The 18,603-nt window shown below is 39.5% G+C and overlaps 2 protein-coding genes across 2 annotated transcripts in view; one reads left to right on the top strand and one right to left on the bottom strand.

Moving 5' to 3' along the window:
- Positions 1–18,603, bottom strand: part of chrm2a (cholinergic receptor, muscarinic 2a) — a 98,769-nt gene that overhangs the window by 18,772 nt on the left and 61,394 nt on the right. The gene's annotated exons all lie outside the window — the stretch shown is intronic.
- The window catches only part of LOC311290046 (uncharacterized protein), a gene marked incomplete at both ends in the record, with an annotated part of 40,960 nt that overhangs the window by 13,823 nt on the left and 8,534 nt on the right, over positions 1–18,603 (top strand). The window contains one exon of the mRNA XM_084408345.1: positions 1,053–1,123. Within this exon, the coding sequence (XP_084264471.1) occupies positions 1,053–1,123 (71 nt within the window). The remainder of the gene's footprint in view (positions 1–1,052; positions 1,124–18,603) is intronic.

Below are 18,603 nucleotides of genomic sequence, written 5' to 3'. Positions count from 1 at the left end.
CACTTTGCACTGATATATTTGCTAGACAACACCATAAATACAAAATAGCTAGGTCTAAATCCAGAGGGTCACACATTTCATTGTTTATTATCGTCATATTGCCTGGCCCTAAAACTTGCTCTATAGTAAATCTTAGTAAGTCATTATAGACGTAACAGTATGACTTTCATGTAAAGCTGCTTTAAAACGATGTGCATTGTGAAAAGCACAATTTGACTATAAACTTGAACTGTAGCTTGAAATATAAGGCATATCCTGGATTTTGCTGTATATCCTGCTGTCAGACACCAATGATGAATATTCTGCGTCTGTGTTTGAGAAGGTCAGAGGTGTGGTGTTGCGTGCCGACTTCACACACATCGAAAATACAAATCTGTGTGTTTGAGATGCACCACAGACCATTACTGTCTAGACTGCATATTTACACGAACACCAACATCGGACAGCATGAGTCAGACGTTTAAAGAGACGTTTCTTTTTTCTTTTTTCGTCTAGATTAAATGTCTTGATTTCTTAAACGGAGAAGACATGCGTGAGAATATGAGGGTGGTTTTCTTATGCAACACCAGAGAAGCAGAAGGCTAAGTACAAATCTGTCCTGAAGAATAAATTGAGATGTTAAAGAGAACTCATTTGTGATTTTCCTTTCCTGAGGGTGTTTTCATTCTGTGTTTCATTCTTCCCAGAGTATAGACAGCTTTACAAAAGCACCAGTTATGCTGCACAGCATCAGGTCAGAGGAAGGAGTTTCTTCTAACGGTGCCCTTGAAAAAGAGCTGCACACAGTCGAGTGTAAAGTGTGTGTTTGTGCATGGACTCGTCTAGTCATTGTTGCTGAGTTGTGTTTTCCGTGTCCCATCTCCCTCCCGTCCTCGTCGAGTGGTGACGTACGGGCGCTGTAGGATGGACGACCATGGTACTCATTAAGATCGGGAGCGATAGAGAAAATGGGAAAAGAGAAAGAGCAGAGAGAAGATAAAGCGTTTGCTTTTTTGGAGTTGTTCCTCTTCGTTATTTTCACTGACCTATTCTCTGTTTCTCTCATCTTACAGAGTAAATATGTGATGCGTCACTTTAGGGATGAATACATTCAGAGCCAAATGAGATTGAGGACAATGGAAAGGTAAACTCTTGCTATCGGGTTATGAGTTCATGCTGACGTTTAATAATATTAGCTGACACTTTTTTTTAATCAAAAGCAACTTAATTGTCTTTACACTTCAAAAAAATAATTTTCTTACTCATTATTTTTGCCTTTTTTTCCAGTACAAAATGTCTACACATTCTCAAATCAAAATACATTTACTTAAAAGACATAAAATGACTTAAGGTATTAAGTCTTGTTTTCTGAAAAATGTATTAAAATTAAGTGAGTTTATGCTTAAAATAAGAAATATGTCTGCCAATGGGGTCAGAAAAACAAACTTAATTCAAAGGGAATACAAGTTTTATTTTTCTGACCCCATTGGAAGATATTTGTTCTTGTTTTAAGCATAAAGTCTCTAAATTTTGATGATTTTGTCACAAAACAAGCCTTTGCTCCTCAATTAATGTGTCTTGATTTAAGAGTGTTTAGATATTTTACTGAAATACAAGACAAGAATGCTGAGTAAGAAAATCAATTTTTTGCAGAGTACATTTTTTAGGCCAGCAAGAAATGACACTTCTCCCTATTTTCTAAATGCACTTATCTTATTGTAAATGATTCATCGTGTAATTTAAAGTCCCCATGAAGTTTTTTGGCTTTTAGTATGAATATGTTAGCCTTACTGTTATCTTTGAACTAGTGTGCTCCAAAACAATGACATAATTCACATTTATAAGCATTCAAATCTTAGTCTTTCACTCCTGCCAATATGGATCAATTATTTTGAAGACATCACTCTGCACTTCAGCTTCTCATCAGATTTTCTGTCCAATCAAATGCTCTCCGGCGTCCCGCCCCCTATGTTATAAATAGACGACGAAGCTGCGGCTGAAAACATAGCGGACCCGTTTGAATTCTGCACAGAATGTTGTATTTTAAAGCGATATGGAGGAGATTAGGAAGAGAACCGGTTAGAGATTAGGAGGAAACTGCAGCTTTAATGATCTCAACGGCTCTGAGCAGTGATATCAACTAAACGCTATTGGCTATTTAAAAAAAAAAAGGGGAGGAGCTGTTCGATATGCCCCGCCTTAACTTCCTGTTTCAGTGGAAATTACATCAACACATTAAATAATGCTGCTCGTTTCAAGGCACTTGGGCCTTTAAAAACATTTTGACCTCGTAATTTTTAATCAAAACATAACTCAATCTTCCAGTTATAACCATTGACTTCTCTCTGGTGTACTTCTCTAATCATTTAGTCCACTTGAACCCCACTCCTTTCTTACAGTTGAATGCAAGCTCGCATTCAGATCCGAGTCCCTGACCTACATTGTTTTTTTCTTTGTGATAATCTTTTTCAGTTTTATGCATCATAATACTAATATTCATATCTCATTCAGATCATAATCTGTCTCTAATCGGTTTCTTTGTTTTTTGTAATTTATTGAGTTGCTTTTTTGTGGCATTTTATCTTTGCGCACACACAGAATTTGGTGGCACAAAGCTGCCTTAAAGGAAAATTCAGGGTTAAGCTCAATCAACAGCATTGGGTTGATTATGATTACCACAAAAATTAATTTCCACTTGTGCCTTTAAAAAAAGCAAAGATCTGGGTTACAGTGAGGCACTTACAATGGAAGTAAATAGGGCCGATACATAAACATCTCAGTACTCGCTTTTTCAATGATATAGCCACAAGGCCTAAATAATATGCAAGTTAACATGATTTTAATGGGGAAAAAACTTTTCTTAAATACAGTTTTAAAACTTTGTCACCGTGGCAACCCTAAAACGACTGTAAAAATGATGATCCAAACAGCTTTACAGTTCAAAGAATCAACAGAAGTATTAATGTAAGTACTTGTGTAAGCTTCACGCTTCTGCTTTTAAGTCCTCCAGCAATTTGCCCCATTCACTTTCATTGTATGTGGTGCATCATAACCTTGATTTTTACTTTTTTGTAAAGGAAACGAGGTGCGTTAATCAACATTATGCCACAAACACTGTTAATTGAGCTTACCTTGTATTGAACCAGGAATATTCCTTTAAAGGTGCTGTATGTAACTCTTTCACACTACTAAAGCATAAAAATACCATAAAATGTTTGCAGGTATTTAGGAAACATGCTGAGTTCACATACTCGTTTCTCTGAAAAACACTTCCATGGCCAGTTATTTTACTTTGAAATGTGTGTTGGTCTGTGTGACTCCGCCCACTCCCAGTTCAGCCAATAGTATTTCGACACCCCTGGATGCCAGTTGGTGGGGAAACACAGTGTATTGCAGCTAGCAAACTAACTGGGTCAGAGATTGCAGATTCTTCCCAACCTAAAAAGTCTCAGTATCCATCTAAACATCTTTATGAACTGAGGAGTCTGAGGAGGCGGGGAAACAACGATCTCCGATATTTTAAATTTGGACTGCAGTGCCTATTTTGACCACTATTCATTCTTACAGACTGCGGGTAAGAAGAGCGCAACTGGAAAGGGAATGGGAGATGAGACTCTGGTTGGTTTATTTCACGTTACGCCCAAAACACACCCATTACTCATTAAGAGAATAGAGATAACCCTTTTAGACCATGCGCCGACCATTTTTCCCGTCATTAAACTAGCAAAAGTGGATTCAACCCACAACCTTTGCTTTACCATCCTGAAACTTCCTCAGAAATTCAAGTACACAGCAGCTCGTATCGTAACTCACAGATGCTTTTGTCTGGAGGAAGTCTGGGATGTCTTGCACAGAAAGCCGGCAATGTCCTAGGAAAACCCGGCTGAGGGTTTTGGGATCACCCGGACCTGATGACAGTTAATCCCTGGAATTGAGTTTTGAGCTGATCATTGTATGCATGACCTGCAGCAGTCATAACATGGCACACTTGATCCACCTGACACCTTATCCAGCTCATCTCGCATGTCCTGCGCGAGATTAAAGCTGTGTGTGTGAGGTTAAAGCTCAAGCAGAACATCAACGGGACAAGCCGGATTCCACCAGATCTTTATGTACACAATATTAATCTTTTACATTGTAATTGAAATGTGTGTTACATTGGAATGTCTGTTTTTGTTTTGGTCTGTGTGACTCCGCCCACTCCCAGTTCAGCCAATAGTATTTCGACACCCCTGGATGCCAGTTGGCGGGAAACACAGCGTATTGCAGCTAGCAAACAAACTGGGTCAGAGATTCTAGATTCTACCCAACCTAAAAAGTCTCAGTATCCATCTAAAAATCGTTATGAACGAGAACATATTAAAACGCAGATAAATCAACTCTTCAGTTTACAGGCTGTAAGTCTCCTCGGCTTATATTGTCATCTATCTATAAATTACAGAAACGTCTGTCTGTCTGTCTGTCTGTGTGTGTGTGTGTGTGTGTGTGTCTGTCTGTGTGTCTGTTAACCAATATCTCTCGAACCGTTTGTCCGATGGATTTCAAATTCGACAGGTGTCTTGCTACGGGCACGAGTAAGTGCAGTGCCAAGTTTGAAAAATAAACATTCTGACATAAACACTCAGTCAGCTACACTGTTTACTTTTAAATATTATAGTTTGATGTCCTGACTATGTGTCAGGACACAGGACACTAAAATGTGTTTGCTGATAATGATGTAAAATGTAAACAAAAGCAAAAAGTCTGTTAAATGCGATTTGTCGAAACCTCAAATGACAATGACAAAGTTTATTTGAGTAAAAATGTGTTTTCTTTACCAAGAAAGTGGCAAGATGAAAACCACTATTTTCTGTTTCAAACTTTCACATAGCATCTTTAGGTTATAATAACATAAAAAATTCAAATCCAGATTTGGATTTTCAAAGATCTAGGCCTAATATAAAAACGGATTATTTTCCCCAAAAAATGCAATAAATTCATGATACTTTTTTTTCAAAATGCTATTATATCGAAACTGTTGAAATCAGTCATCACTAAGAAATATCTCCTGAACTTTTTTGACGGCGATCAGCTTACAAAAACTGATTTTGCACGGGCACTTTGCACTGCTCCCTCAATCAACGCGCTTATTCATTTGTGGAATCTGTAAACTGAATCTATAAGTCAGCTATGCTGTTTACTTCTGAATATTATATTTCTTTCTGGTGCGCTTAACGTTATCGCTACTGTGTAAATGCTATTCACCAACTAAACGTATCCTTTACAATGCGTTCACAGTCTCTTTCACGGGCATCATTTGTAGTTGCATATTCACAAACTGTTTGCTCAAGCATAGCGTTTTCTCGGAGTTGACACTGTGTGCTTTCTACCATGCACAAATAAAAATGTCACTGAACTTTTGCTGTGCAATTGTAACAATGAGCACTCAAACACACCAAATCAACAATTACAAAAAAAACACTTAAAAACGTATTTTACACGGGCATTTTGCACTAGTATTGTCAGTTGCGCTTGTTCCTGTTGCTTGTCGAGTCTGAGGAGGCGGGGAAACAACTATCTCTGATATTTAGAATTTGGACTGCAGTACCTATTTCGACCACTAGCTGTCATTCTTACAGATTGCGGGCCCTATCATATACCCAATGCAGCGTCAATCGCGACGCAAGTGTGTTTTGCTAGTTTCAGCCTGACGCAGTTATCATTTTCACATCCTGCGCCACGTTGTTTAAATAGCATTTGCGCCTATTTGTGCGCCCATGGGCTGCTGGTCTGAGAACGAAGTGTGTTCAGGCGCATTAATGGTGCGTTGCTATTTTGAGGCAACTGAAATAGACTGCGCATTACTAACGCACACACACAGCTTTAACCTGGTGCACGAGCAGATCCGTTTGCTCTCTGGAGAAGCGTTCAGTCTTTCCGCTTGCAAATTCCATCATGTAAATAGCGATTCCGCCATGGCGCTTTAGACCTTGTGCTTAGATCGTTAAAATAGGGCCCTGCACCTTTAAATCGACAGTGTAAAGATGCCTTCGCAGTTTGACCTATTACAGGAAAAGTGGCCCTGGATCGACATCATTGTAGATGTTTGCACATTGTGGGCTTGAACCCACAACCTTTGCTTTAAACTGAAAACTTCCTCAGAAATTCAAGTACACAGCAGCTCATATCGTAACTCACAGATGCTTTTGTCTGGAGGAAGTCTGGGATGTCTTGCACAGAAAGCCGGCAATGTCCTAGGAAAACCCGGCTGAGGGTTTTGGGATCACCCGGGCCTGATGACAGTTAATCCCTGGAATAGAGTTTTGAGCTGATCATTGTATGCATGACCTGCAGCAGTCATAACATGGCACACTTGATCCACCTGACACCTTATCCAGCTCATCTCGCCTGTCCTCCTCAAACACACTCTTACAGGACACATCACATTTTGAGTGGCTTAACCTTTACCACCAGGCCCGTGTCTGACATAACGGAGTGTAAATGGAAGAGGGCAGGTCAGTAATGAGTCAGCTTTAATGAATTAATAGCCTGCTTTTGCTCTGTGCGCGCTATTCGCCGACTCTCGGTGTCCCTCTAATGCACGTCTCTCTCTCTCTCTCTCTCTCTCTCTCTCTCTGTATTCCCGGCGTATGAAAATCAGCCTTGAAAATCTTTTTGTTCATCAAATGCCGTACAGAGAAGTTCTCAGCTATTCACAAACCGCACCTCAATTATCCTCTCTCTCCTCCTCTGCCCTCATCAATTATGCATACTGTATATTAAATACCTCACATTTGCACATCCGCTGATTTGCATAATTTCTCAGCGTCCCAGACAGAAGAGCCGAAACCGGGTGAGAGGGTGATGCCATTGAACTCTGTTGTTTCCTTCACCTCTGTCTTACTAATTGTAAAGAAATACGCCTGTGCTCAGTATCTGTGCTGTAGGCGATCGATTTAACACGTCCCTTGATGCATCGGTTTTGATGCGTTTAAATCGACAAGGAAACACGATGACATAAACACAGGCAATAAACATTTGAAGTATGCAACTATCACAGTGTTTTGAACGTATAATCTTGACACTAGCTACAGGCGATTGATAATTTAAAGCAGTTAAACTGTACTGTATTTTACTTCCATAATGTAATGTATTTATGCGTGAAACAGGATATTCAAAGGGGAAAAATGTCGGGGAGGACGTGGTTTTATCAGTCAGGAATTGTTTGAAGTCAAACATGCAAAACATTTTGACGGCACTGAAGCGCTCACAAAAACACCAGGAACATGTATTGAGAAAGTTTATAGAATTAGTTTTCATTCCATATTGATTTAAACCCAGAATATGCCTTTTATTTTGATGTTGTGTATGATTGTGAATTCTGTGTCTGTCGTTTTATGTCCTGAGAGAGGTTTGGTATTACATTACTGCGCATAAGCTCTTGACATGAGGACAGTGTTATGTGTGAATGACAGCATTGTGTTGCGGTGAGAGAGATTTATTGGCTAGATAAAGAGGACACAAGAGAGGCTGAGCTGACTGAAGTCTGTAATGTGCTCAAGGGTGATTGGTTTTCATTTTCTCTCCTCCCAGCGAAAGCATGGAGGAGTAATGGCTTTAAAATACTGCCGTGTGTTTGAGCCAGTGAGTACTGTGAAGCCCGAAGCCTGTCTGGATCCCTTTGCCACCATCCATCTGAGATCTGAGGTACTGGGGGAACACTTGGGGATGCTCAAACACGGAGAATATGACACGTGTGCTAACCACCATCAACCGATCGAATACTGTGCAGAGCTACAAGATTCACAGCCATTTGAACATATTTAGTGTGGTTTTCCAAGTCAAGTACACTATAAAATCTTCAGTAAGGGTTTGAACAAACCCCCAATCTTAAAGTGTTTTGCTCGTTGTTTATATCAAATCACTTTACCAAGTGATCAGACAGATTTTCTGAGTGAAAAAAATCCCATTTACATTTGAAGCCCCCCTGAAGTCAATCATTTTATCCCTTAAAACGCATATTTGATCACCAAAATTACAAATAAATGTTTTTTCCTTAATCTTCATGCCTTAAAATATCTTGAATGTAACTCGACACCCTTGCCTCATTTAGTATGCGCGGTTCTATGAATATGCAAATGAGCCCCGCCTCCACTCACTCACTCAGCTCAGAGATCCACTCGTTGACGATCACACGTTGATCTGATTGGTTACAAGGTCGTTTGTGACGACAGAAACACCAGCGATTTCAAACCGTGTTTTTGAGACTGTCTTTGGTTCACTGCAGTTTTAAGGAGAAAATACTCAGTATTGGTGTCGACTTATGATTTTACACATGGTTTGTCTTTAAGCATATTAAAAACACCACGCAGACATATAAACAACATTAAAAGCTGGATTTTCACAGGGACTTTAAGGAAGGACCAGAGTCATATCTAGAGAACAGAATACAATCAACCATAACATTGTGGCAGCCAGTTTTCAACAGGCAAACAAATATAATTGGCTCAAAACCATGATTTCAAACCAATGAGATGTCACCGTGGGTGGGTGTAACAGAGCCTTTATATGTGTTGGTTTTATATTAGCGACTGACAGCGATGATGCATTACAGAGCTAGCTTGCTGGTTTTCTAATGTGAGTATTAGCATGCAGTGATTTTAGCGTCCCTGAGATGCGACTGAGGCAGAGACAGAAAGCGAACGCTAGTGTTTGAGAAGAGGACTGGCAGCTGTCCAGCAAAGAAAGTCATTTTTCAAAGCTGCTGCCAAATAAGCCCACTAATACATGCTCATTAGGAGCCGTGCAAAATAAACCAGGACAACAAGACTCCAGCGCTTCTGGGAATCAGGCGGTGTTTAAGGGGTGGTGTTTACAGTCTCAATAGTCCAGTCAAGTCACCTTTATTTATAGTGCTTTATACAACACAGATTGTTTCAAAGCAGCTTTACAGTGATAATCAAGAAAGTAATGATCAGTGATGCAAACAGAATTGTATCGAAGCTTGTTTCCACCACAGAATAAAGTTATAGAGATATAAACTCGCAATTGTGAGGAAAAAAAGTCAAGATTGCGAGTTCTGAGGTCTTTTCTCAGAATTGTTAGATATTAAGTCCAATTCTAAGGGAAAAAAATACTTTTTTCCTAAGAATTGTGGGTTTTTATCTCACAATTCTGACTTTACAACACGCAATTGTGAGATAAAAAGTCAGAATTATGAGATAAAAAGTCGCAAGTACCCTTTTTATTGTTTATTCTTCGGTGGAAACAAGCTTCCATAGAATTTAGTTCTGCTGTAAAGCTCTAAAAAAGACAATAGTGTTAATTATTTACCGGAAGGCAGTTCAGTGTTGAGTTATTTCAGTTCAGTAACAGTATAAAGTTAATCGATTATGAATTGAGTTCAATTCAGCTCTGGAGAAACAGTGATGTCATCATCCAGCTCAGTTCAGTTCTCACCCAATATTGTCAGTGCAGTCGATAATATTTCTGAATTTTAAGTGTCCCCAACTGAGCAAGCCGGAGGCGACAGTAGCCGCATTTCCATTACCCAGACACACCAGCCGCTCCAAGTATAATGGTCTTTCCTTACCATTAATGCTTGGATAACACACATACATCTCCTTCGATCAATAATAATGGCTAGTGCAGTGGCTGGGATATACGCAAACTTACCAACATCCGTCGCCATGATTTTTTGGAATGACTTATCGCGAGAGGAAAAAATTACGCTTTAGTTGCATAACATCGGTTAATGGAAACGGCGTCATTTCGCAATAGTTTTTTTGTCGACATTTAGAAAAAAAATCGCAAAAAAAGTTGGAAACGCGCCTAGTGGCAAGAACCCAAACTCCATCAGGTGACAGAATGGAGAGTAGTGTTGTCAAAGTACCGGTACTTTGGTACCAAGTCGGTACTGAAAATGTGACGATACCAGCATTTCTGTAGTACCGGGTATATTCGGTACCCACTAATAGGAGCTGCTTTAAGTCGCTTCCGTGTGTTTATCTAAGCGCGGCGCTCCAGACTTACTTTTTTACTTGGAGCACTTTAGCCGATATATACCACGATATATATAGTGTCTGTGTATATTAAACTGCAAAAAGACTATTTAAATATTAACCCTGCATGTTCTGCTTGTCTCTGTGTGAATGAATGGCGCAGGCGCACGGTTTCATTTACCTCACACACACACACACACACACACTGAAGCACGAGTGACGCTCGCGCTGTTTTCAGTCTCTGCTGCCTCACGATATGATGACGTGATGAAGTTCATCTCCAGAGCTGCTCTGAGAGTCACTTCATGAGCATTTTACCGTTTAATTTGAGAAAAAACTATCGTCATATCATACACACACAGAAACTCAAAGGTCTTCACGGCAACCCGTCAAAATAAAAGTTTGGTAAAACTTGAAGAAATTGACAGAAATAATTAGGCTATTGTACAGTAGATTTAGCTACGTCTCCGTCTCCATGGGATTTGTTTTTAAGCAATATTTACGTTTATACAGCATGTAGCCTTTAATGCTTATATGTATTTATTTACTTATGATTACCGTCATAAATAAAGTAATTGAAATGAATAAATTTTTTTTTTCAAATAGTTAAATAAAATAGGAAAATAGTTCCAACAGATTTAAAATTTTAATGGTATCGGTACCGACTACTGGAATTTTGGTATCGTGACATCCCTAATGGAGAGAAAAAGAAAAAACCTTGGGAGAAACCAAGCTCAGTCGGGGGACTAAATCTCCCCTGGCCAAACAAACAAACATGTAATGTTGTGCTTATGATTCCAGGTTGCATCACAAGTCAGACTGTGTGGATTGCTATAATTCAGAATATTTCATCCAGCTTCTTCTGCTTAAAGGACGGAATACACATTCCTAGTCTTATTGTGCAATATTCATGTTCATCTTCAAAAGGACAAAATGTTTGGCCTCATAACCTTCCAGCAAAATCTAATAACTTGCTCTGCCTCACAGCTTTGCTTTTTAAAAGCCTATCAATACGTCACATTACGTAAGTAAAATGAGCTGCGAATGATGTTTCATGGACAGTGTTAATTTTTTACAGTTTTTATTCATATTTAGATTTTTAGTTTCTGTATAGTTTTATAGGGAAATATGTAACATATTAAAAATGTAATATATTTCTTATATTTTTTAATTATTTACATTTTAATGTTTCATATTTTCAAGCTAGTTAACAAAAGCACAGCTGCGTGTACTAACGTATTTAGCCAAGAGACTATCACTGTGCTGAGAAGTGCACAGCCATTACTTTTAAAATATAGTAATTATAGTCTTAATTACTGTATGTTTGGCTAATCGTCCACCGAATAACAGGCTCTCTACTCTTCAGCACAGTGACCCCAAAAACTCACACATACCAGAAAACCTTTTCAATTACCAAATAATAGAACATTAAACACTAACAAATCTCTTAATATGGAGCTAAACACATTAATTAACACTTTATCTATTATCTAACTGTGTAGTTAAATTTAACAGCTGACAGATATTCAACATAATTCATGTGTGAGACAGTCTAACAGAAGGACGGACAAAACCAGTGAAACTCTTGTCATATTTTATTACCCTTTTCTAAACTATAGCGAATAAACTGTGATAATGTGAGAAAGAATAAATTCGCCTTATATTTTGCAGTATATTCCCATATATTTTTTGTTCCGTAAGGGTAGTCTTTATGCCATGAAAACAACAGTCCTGGCCGGGAAGTGTCAGTGCGGCTGTAGTAAAATCAAGGTCTTGATTTGCGAAATCAAATTCTCTGAGTAAAGCGGCAGTGAATAAGCCGTCAGGCACCACGCTTCATAAAAGCTCATATTCTCGTAGAGGCTGAAAGCATGAGTGGGGTTTCATTTGAGCGGAGTAATGAGCTATTAATGGTGCTTTAAGGGCTTTCTCGTAGTGTTTGCTTTACGGCATTTGATTTGTTTGTTTGTGTTGCACCCGACCGCCAGCAGAGCTGAGACCTGTCTATCTCTCACAATAGTGCAGCTACATGCTATTTATCTGAAGTGTGCACTAGGGGAGAGTGGATGGCTAGTGCAAAGAAATTGCAGTTAATATTGAGATTGTAATTATATGTCTGGAAATGGACGGTCAAGTTAAGTGCATTGCAATGCGGGAAACGGTTTCTGTACGCTGCACATTACTCGAGTAAACTGTGCACCAGTCTTATTTTAGTATCGTTGAGATACTGTTACAGTTGTTAGTTTTAGTTAACTAGTGCTGTCAAAACGGCTTCGAATTTCTTTCTTAAATATTAGCAACATTCCAGTTATGTTCGAATTCTAAAGGCAATGCGTGTGTTAGAGGAAAAAAGCACTGTATCGTCTCCTACGCCCAGCGAGCGCAACAAGCAAATATAAACCAAATCAAGCATCGCATCTTTGATTGAAATGAAATGACATTCACTTTTTAAAGTGCATTACCTTTTGAAACAATTGTTCTTAAAGGGATACTTCAGGATTTAGCATTAAAGGGATAGTTCACTTTGAAATTAATTTTTGATATGTTTTAGCTTACCTCAAGGGCATCCAAGATGTAGGTGTCTTTGTTTCCGCAGTAGTTTCAATTTTGATATTTTTAGGTCAAACCGTACTTGTCTGTCAGTCATATAATGCAGGTCGATGGTCACTGGCTCAAAACACAAGCACAGAGTCCAAATTAAAACAATTCCCCATCGTCCAAAAGAAACAATTCCCCATCATAAGTACACATTGATGGCCTAAGACACGAAACGAGCGGTTTGTGTGAGAAAACAAACAGTATTTATATCGTTGTTATCTCTTGAAAACAGCACACGTCCAAATGATCTGACGGCGCGGGCGGGTATAGATATATACATAGATGTCGCCTTGGCTACGGTTTCGTTCCAATGAACTGCAGTAGCCGTCAGATCATTTGGACGTGTGCTGTTTTCAAGAGATAACAACGATATAAATACTGTTTGTTTTCTCACACAAACCGCTCGTTTCGTGTCTTAGGCCATCAATGTGTACTTATGATGGGGAATTGTTTCATTTGGACGATGGGGAATTGTTTTAATTTGGACTCTGTGCTTGTGTTTTGAGCCAGTGACCATCGACCTGCATTATATGACTGACAGACAAGAACGGTTTGACCTAAAAATATCAAAATTGAAACTACTGCGGAAACAAAGACACCTACATCTTGGATGCCCTTGAGGTAAGCTAAAACATATCAAAAAATAATTTCAAAGTGAACTATCCCTTTAAGCTCTGTATCAGTAGAAAACCTGTAGTATTTTCGGATTACCGTGCTTCCCTCCCTCATGTCCCCCTGAGACGAGAGATTTCTGGATTGTGTGTCTGGAAAAAATCCTCCGATGACGAAAAAATCGTCATTTTGCGTCATCTGAGGATTTTTTGGCCAGAGGCGAGAGACTCCAGCCAGTAGGAGGAGCTCGTTCCGCATGTCTTCAACCCGCCCATAGAGGGATCTCACTCACAGAATGTACACACAGTGTCAGCCGTCTTTTATTTGGAAGCTAAGCTAACGGGTTCTTATTCTGTGGAGAAAGCTGAGTAGTAGGGGTGACCATACATCCTCTTTTTCCTGGACATGTCCGGCCGTCGAGATCGTCCAAAATGTCCGGGATTTGGCTTTTTTCTGCAGTCGCCATTCATTGTTTACATGCACACCTTTTGTTTCAATCTAACTGAATTCATTCCGATTGGTGAATCTGAACGTAGTGTTTACATGAACGCTAAACAAGTGATCGGTTGATGTGCGTTTTAGCATTGCTAAGAAAATTCCCGCTCCTCCGCGAGAGATACGAGACCGGTGCGTCTCACAGGTGTCGCTCATCAGTAATCACGCCACCGGCCTCGCGTCGTTCTCCCGCGGCCCTCAGCCTCGTCCTGCTCGCCACAGTAAACATGATGAATGGCGACTGTAGAACGCAAAAGCCGAATCCCGGACATTTTGTGCGATCTCAAAAACCCGGGCAGACTTGTCACGGAGACTCACTAGTAGCCTAGCCTAGTTGTTTAACTGCGTGCTCTTACCGGTAGGCGTGGCATGGGAGTGGCCTCGTAGAGCAGCGAAGCAAGTGCATTCTGGGAGTTGTTGCCTTTCATCCACATGAGCCAAAAATACATTTTCTGGCTTTTCTCAGTCTAGAAAGCTCCAAATTCAAAAATAATTTCACATTTCTACTACATAAATGACCCAATTTAAATACACATTCATCTTTCCAGAGGTGAAGTATCCCTTTAAATAAAATATAATTTCTTTAATGTGCATGCATGGAAAACTGAACTGAGCTGAACGACGACATTACGGTTTTCTCCAGAGCGGCTAGATATATAAATTAACTAAATTAATAACTTTTTTTACAACAGAAATGAACCATCACTGAACTCACGTGAGCTGGACTGTGACGCTATTTTCTTCTGGAAACAAACTTTGTTGCATTATTTTATCACTGTTATCTCTGTAAAGCTGCTTTGAAACAATCTGTGTTGTAAAAAGCGCTATATAAATAAAGGTGAGTTGACTTGACTGGATAAGCTAACAAAAACAAACCAAGTCTCGCGCGCCTCTTGACACATCAAAAATTCGAATGCACAGATTTTGCAATCAAACGTGCACTTTTTTAAATTTTTATCCCCTATAAAGTTACCATAAACTTCGCAGCTTTAAAAAACAATCATCATTCCTAATGCCGAAACATGACAGCCAATACGAGTCAGAGTAACGTTAGGCCAGAAATGTTTTCAAAGTCTTTTATTACACCGCGAGTCTGACAACTGGACTGCCGAACAATCCGCACGTCGGAAAGCAAGCCTGAGGTAAGTTAGCTTACAATGTTAACTGTCCTGTCAGATACAGACAGCGATGTTGCCAATGTCATTATTTTTATATTTTGATATAGAAGTGGGCGAGATAATTTCGCGAGCGGGCGCGGGCGCCGTGAGCGCTGAGTGAGCAGGAACAAGTAGCAGTGTCATTGCGCGGCTCGCGAGCCTCATGTGGCTCACCAAGCTTTAATTTGTGGCTCGCATGGCGGTAAATAATACGGTGATATGATAATGCATTCACTAGAGATATTTCATAAAAACATTTATAACAAGTAGGGCTTTAACATAACCCATTAAAAACTCAAAGTGTCAGCTCTATTACAAATATTTTCGATCGGATTGAAAGGGGTGGTTTATCGAGAGAACGTGAAAAAACTTGATCGATTGAAAACCGAAACTGAAAGGACGACGTATGACGCGCTGAACGAGCTGTTCTCCTGATGAATAAAGTGTCATATAAATGAATGAGTATCCTTTCATTCTATAATTCTCCTTTCACTCAGCATCTGTGAAGTGAAGCAGGACAACGGCTCACCAGTCCTTGTTTCAGATTATCATACAGACGACTTGTTTGGGGCATTTTTAATGCGTGATAAATAGTAGTAGTAAATAGTTTTTTTTTTCTCTGACACCCGATGAAACACATAGATCAGCGGCCCACTGGTTCTTTTCTTGATTGACATTGGGCTAGCCCAATCACATCTTTAATGTGAAGTATAGAAATATACTCTTCCAAGTATAGAAATTAGTACAAAACTAATTATGTAAGTTTCCTTTATTTTTCAGTGCATTTGTTTTACAATATGGCTATTACTATCATGGGATTAATATTATAACTATTCTTGTAGTAGTAATGTAGACAGACACTGTAACTAAAAGAGTTTTGAATTTTTCTTTGTTTAATTTGCACCAGATTGATGAATTTAACATTAAAAAGCACAACATTTTCTTACGGGGGACCATGCCCCCGAACCCCCCTAGAGTGGCAGAGGTCCACTCATCACAGTGATCCAAAAATCCTGTGAGAAACACTGGTAATACTATGCCAATGCAGCTTACAGGTTTTTGGGGGGGATTCATCACTGTGGAGTATGGTTCAATTCTATTAATAAGTGAGAATTTTGTACTTATTTCATCTGTTCGTGTTAATACTCACGCGTTCCTACTCACTCATAAATTTTTGGGGGGGGGGGGGGGGGGGGTATATATGCCGCATCCTTCTCACCTTTTTTACCCCTGACCTGTTTTCATGCCTGAGTATGCATAATGCACCAAGTATGCATGGTTTTTGCATTCAAATTTTAAAATTTTTGCATTTTACAACGAATATTCGAAATTTGAATTTTTATTTGATAGCCCTAGTTAAAGCTGCAGTCGGCAAGTCTGGCAGATTGAGTGGATTTAGCCAAAATTTTGAATGTTTACAACTCTCATGCCCCTCCCCCACTACCAACGAGCACCCGCCCATCGTCAGTGCGTGTGTACCTGATTTTCTGTGAACGCGTCCGTCTCTTCAGCATCGATCAACACCATGGACTCGGAGGTAGGCTGCCCTGGCTAATCTATCCATAGATAGCAATAACCGAGGAATTGGAAGCTTGTTAGTAGATTTTCTCTCCGCCATCACGCTTCGTACAATCTTCAGGCAAACTTCAGGCGTGTCGTATGCATGTGATATTGTAATGTGCGTGTCTGCGCGAGGGAGGGGGGATCTGTGGCGTGTGCACGAACAGTGATTGACAGTCAGATCTCACACCTCCCTGCGCTGATTGGACCCGATGAGACGGGAGCGGTGGATTTTTGCAAAACAAATAACACGGTCCAGGTGGAGTTAGAAGCTCGGGTTTTTTTCTAAAACCTCCTTATTTATGTTGTTCTGTCGGATTATAGTGTCGATTTCACTGAATATGACCAAAAAAATGTTGCCGACGGCAGCTTTAACTATAATAACGTATGCATACTGTATGCATACTACACCAAGTATGTGCCAGCTAGTATGCCATTCACAGCCCATGTGTTAATGTACACATAAAGTGCACTCGGGGACGGACTGTGTGAATGATTTGTATAAAGCTGTTAGTGTAAATTGCGTATAGCGGGACCCTCAGGAGGCGTGCGCTCGCTCTGACTGCAGGAACGCTGGCCAAGCGAGACAGGACATCTCTTATGGGAGGGAAAATGATATTAGCCTTCGCTGCTGCTGTGATTATCATATATATTAGTGCACGGTGGGTTATGGCTGCGGGCTGCTGGAACGGAGGCTGCTTTAATGTGCAAGCGTCATGCACACTGGGGCAGATACAACACCAGGACTGCAGGAACAAACCTCACTTACCAGAGGTGGAGACCTACACGGCCATTAGCATATCTACATTACTGTCACTCTCTGGTCCAGAACCCTTAGTGAGCTGCCTATACAGAGCATTTTACAATACATAATTAGGATACAATCTTTTGGTCCTTCATTGTGAAGGCAGTGCCAGTATGCATCGAAATGCAAATATTGATTAACCCTAAAACAGGCAACGTGCACCACGGGATACATATTCTTTAGTCTCTTGTTGTGATTTTGTATATCTACATTTCTGAAATGCATAACTTAGACAGTTTCCTCTGATAACAGATCACTATAAATTGTAATATAGACTCATGCATTTTCTGTAAAGCTGCTTTGAAATTATGTGTATTGTGAAAAGCGCTATACAAATAAACGTGAATTGTTGGAATGCACCGATATGAACATTTTGGCCGATACCGATAACCGATAATTCTTTATATTTGAAAGCCGATAACCGATATATTTGCCGATAAATCTAAATCCAATTTTTTAAATAATTTTTGAGATCCTGATTACAAAACAAGTCACCATTAACAGCCATGGCCCAAGCACACAATTATAATGATGTTCTCATTATAATGTTATGTAGCTTATATGACAGACTTGTGCTGCACATGTTTACTGTTTACTGTATTTTCCTTTTTGAAGTTATTTTCAAGCAATTCAAACCCTTATTGTTGAACAGTGCACATCTGAAGTGCCTTAGCTTGAGGAAATAATCCATTATTTATTGCCTTTAATATATCAGCCACATTTTCTTATCGGGCCGATACCGATATGGTGGCCGATATATCGTGCATCCCTAGTGAATTGAATTGAATTGAATTGTTGGAGGCACGAGAACAAATTTTTCATCCAGTTCTGTTTGTCAGTATCATAGTTGAGTCTGTTTGGAGTCACATGACATGACTCATTTTGTCAGTTTGACCTAAAGCCAACATGTCCGACCATATAGTGCTGGACATTCTGACTTTGTATAAAGTAGGCATATATTAATCTTACTTTTTTCTGAAAAAAACGTAACGTTGAAATTGAAAATTAAGTCATATGTTGATCATTCTGTTATTTACTGCATTAAAAAGAAAAGAAAATGTGTATCCCCTGAGATACGTTGCCAGACTAGGGTATTAAAAATGGATCTTTTGGTCAGCATTGCATGTGTCCTTCACGGTGAAGGCAGTGTCCCAGTATGCATCGCAATGTGCTCAGTGCAAATATTGATTATAAATAAACATTTATTCAATAATGAAAACAGATAAAAATATTTCGATCTAATTAAAAAAGCATCCTTTACAGTGTGTTCTGGCAGTGTGCTGCACATTTGGCAAATGCAGGAGACCATCTGGCTATTACATGCAGAAAGTGCACATACACACTGCATACTGCAAATATAGCATGGTAGTATGCCAGTCTGAACATACTCAAAGTGTTTGTGCGTATACTGACTGTC

The sequence above is a fragment of the Rutilus rutilus genome (assembly GCF_951802725.1).
Source record: "Rutilus rutilus genome assembly, chromosome: 4".
NCBI lineage: Eukaryota > Metazoa > Chordata > Actinopteri > Cypriniformes > Leuciscidae > Rutilus > Rutilus rutilus.
The sequence above is the reverse complement of the archived record's forward strand: the minus strand, read 5'-3'. Positions and strand labels throughout refer to the sequence as shown.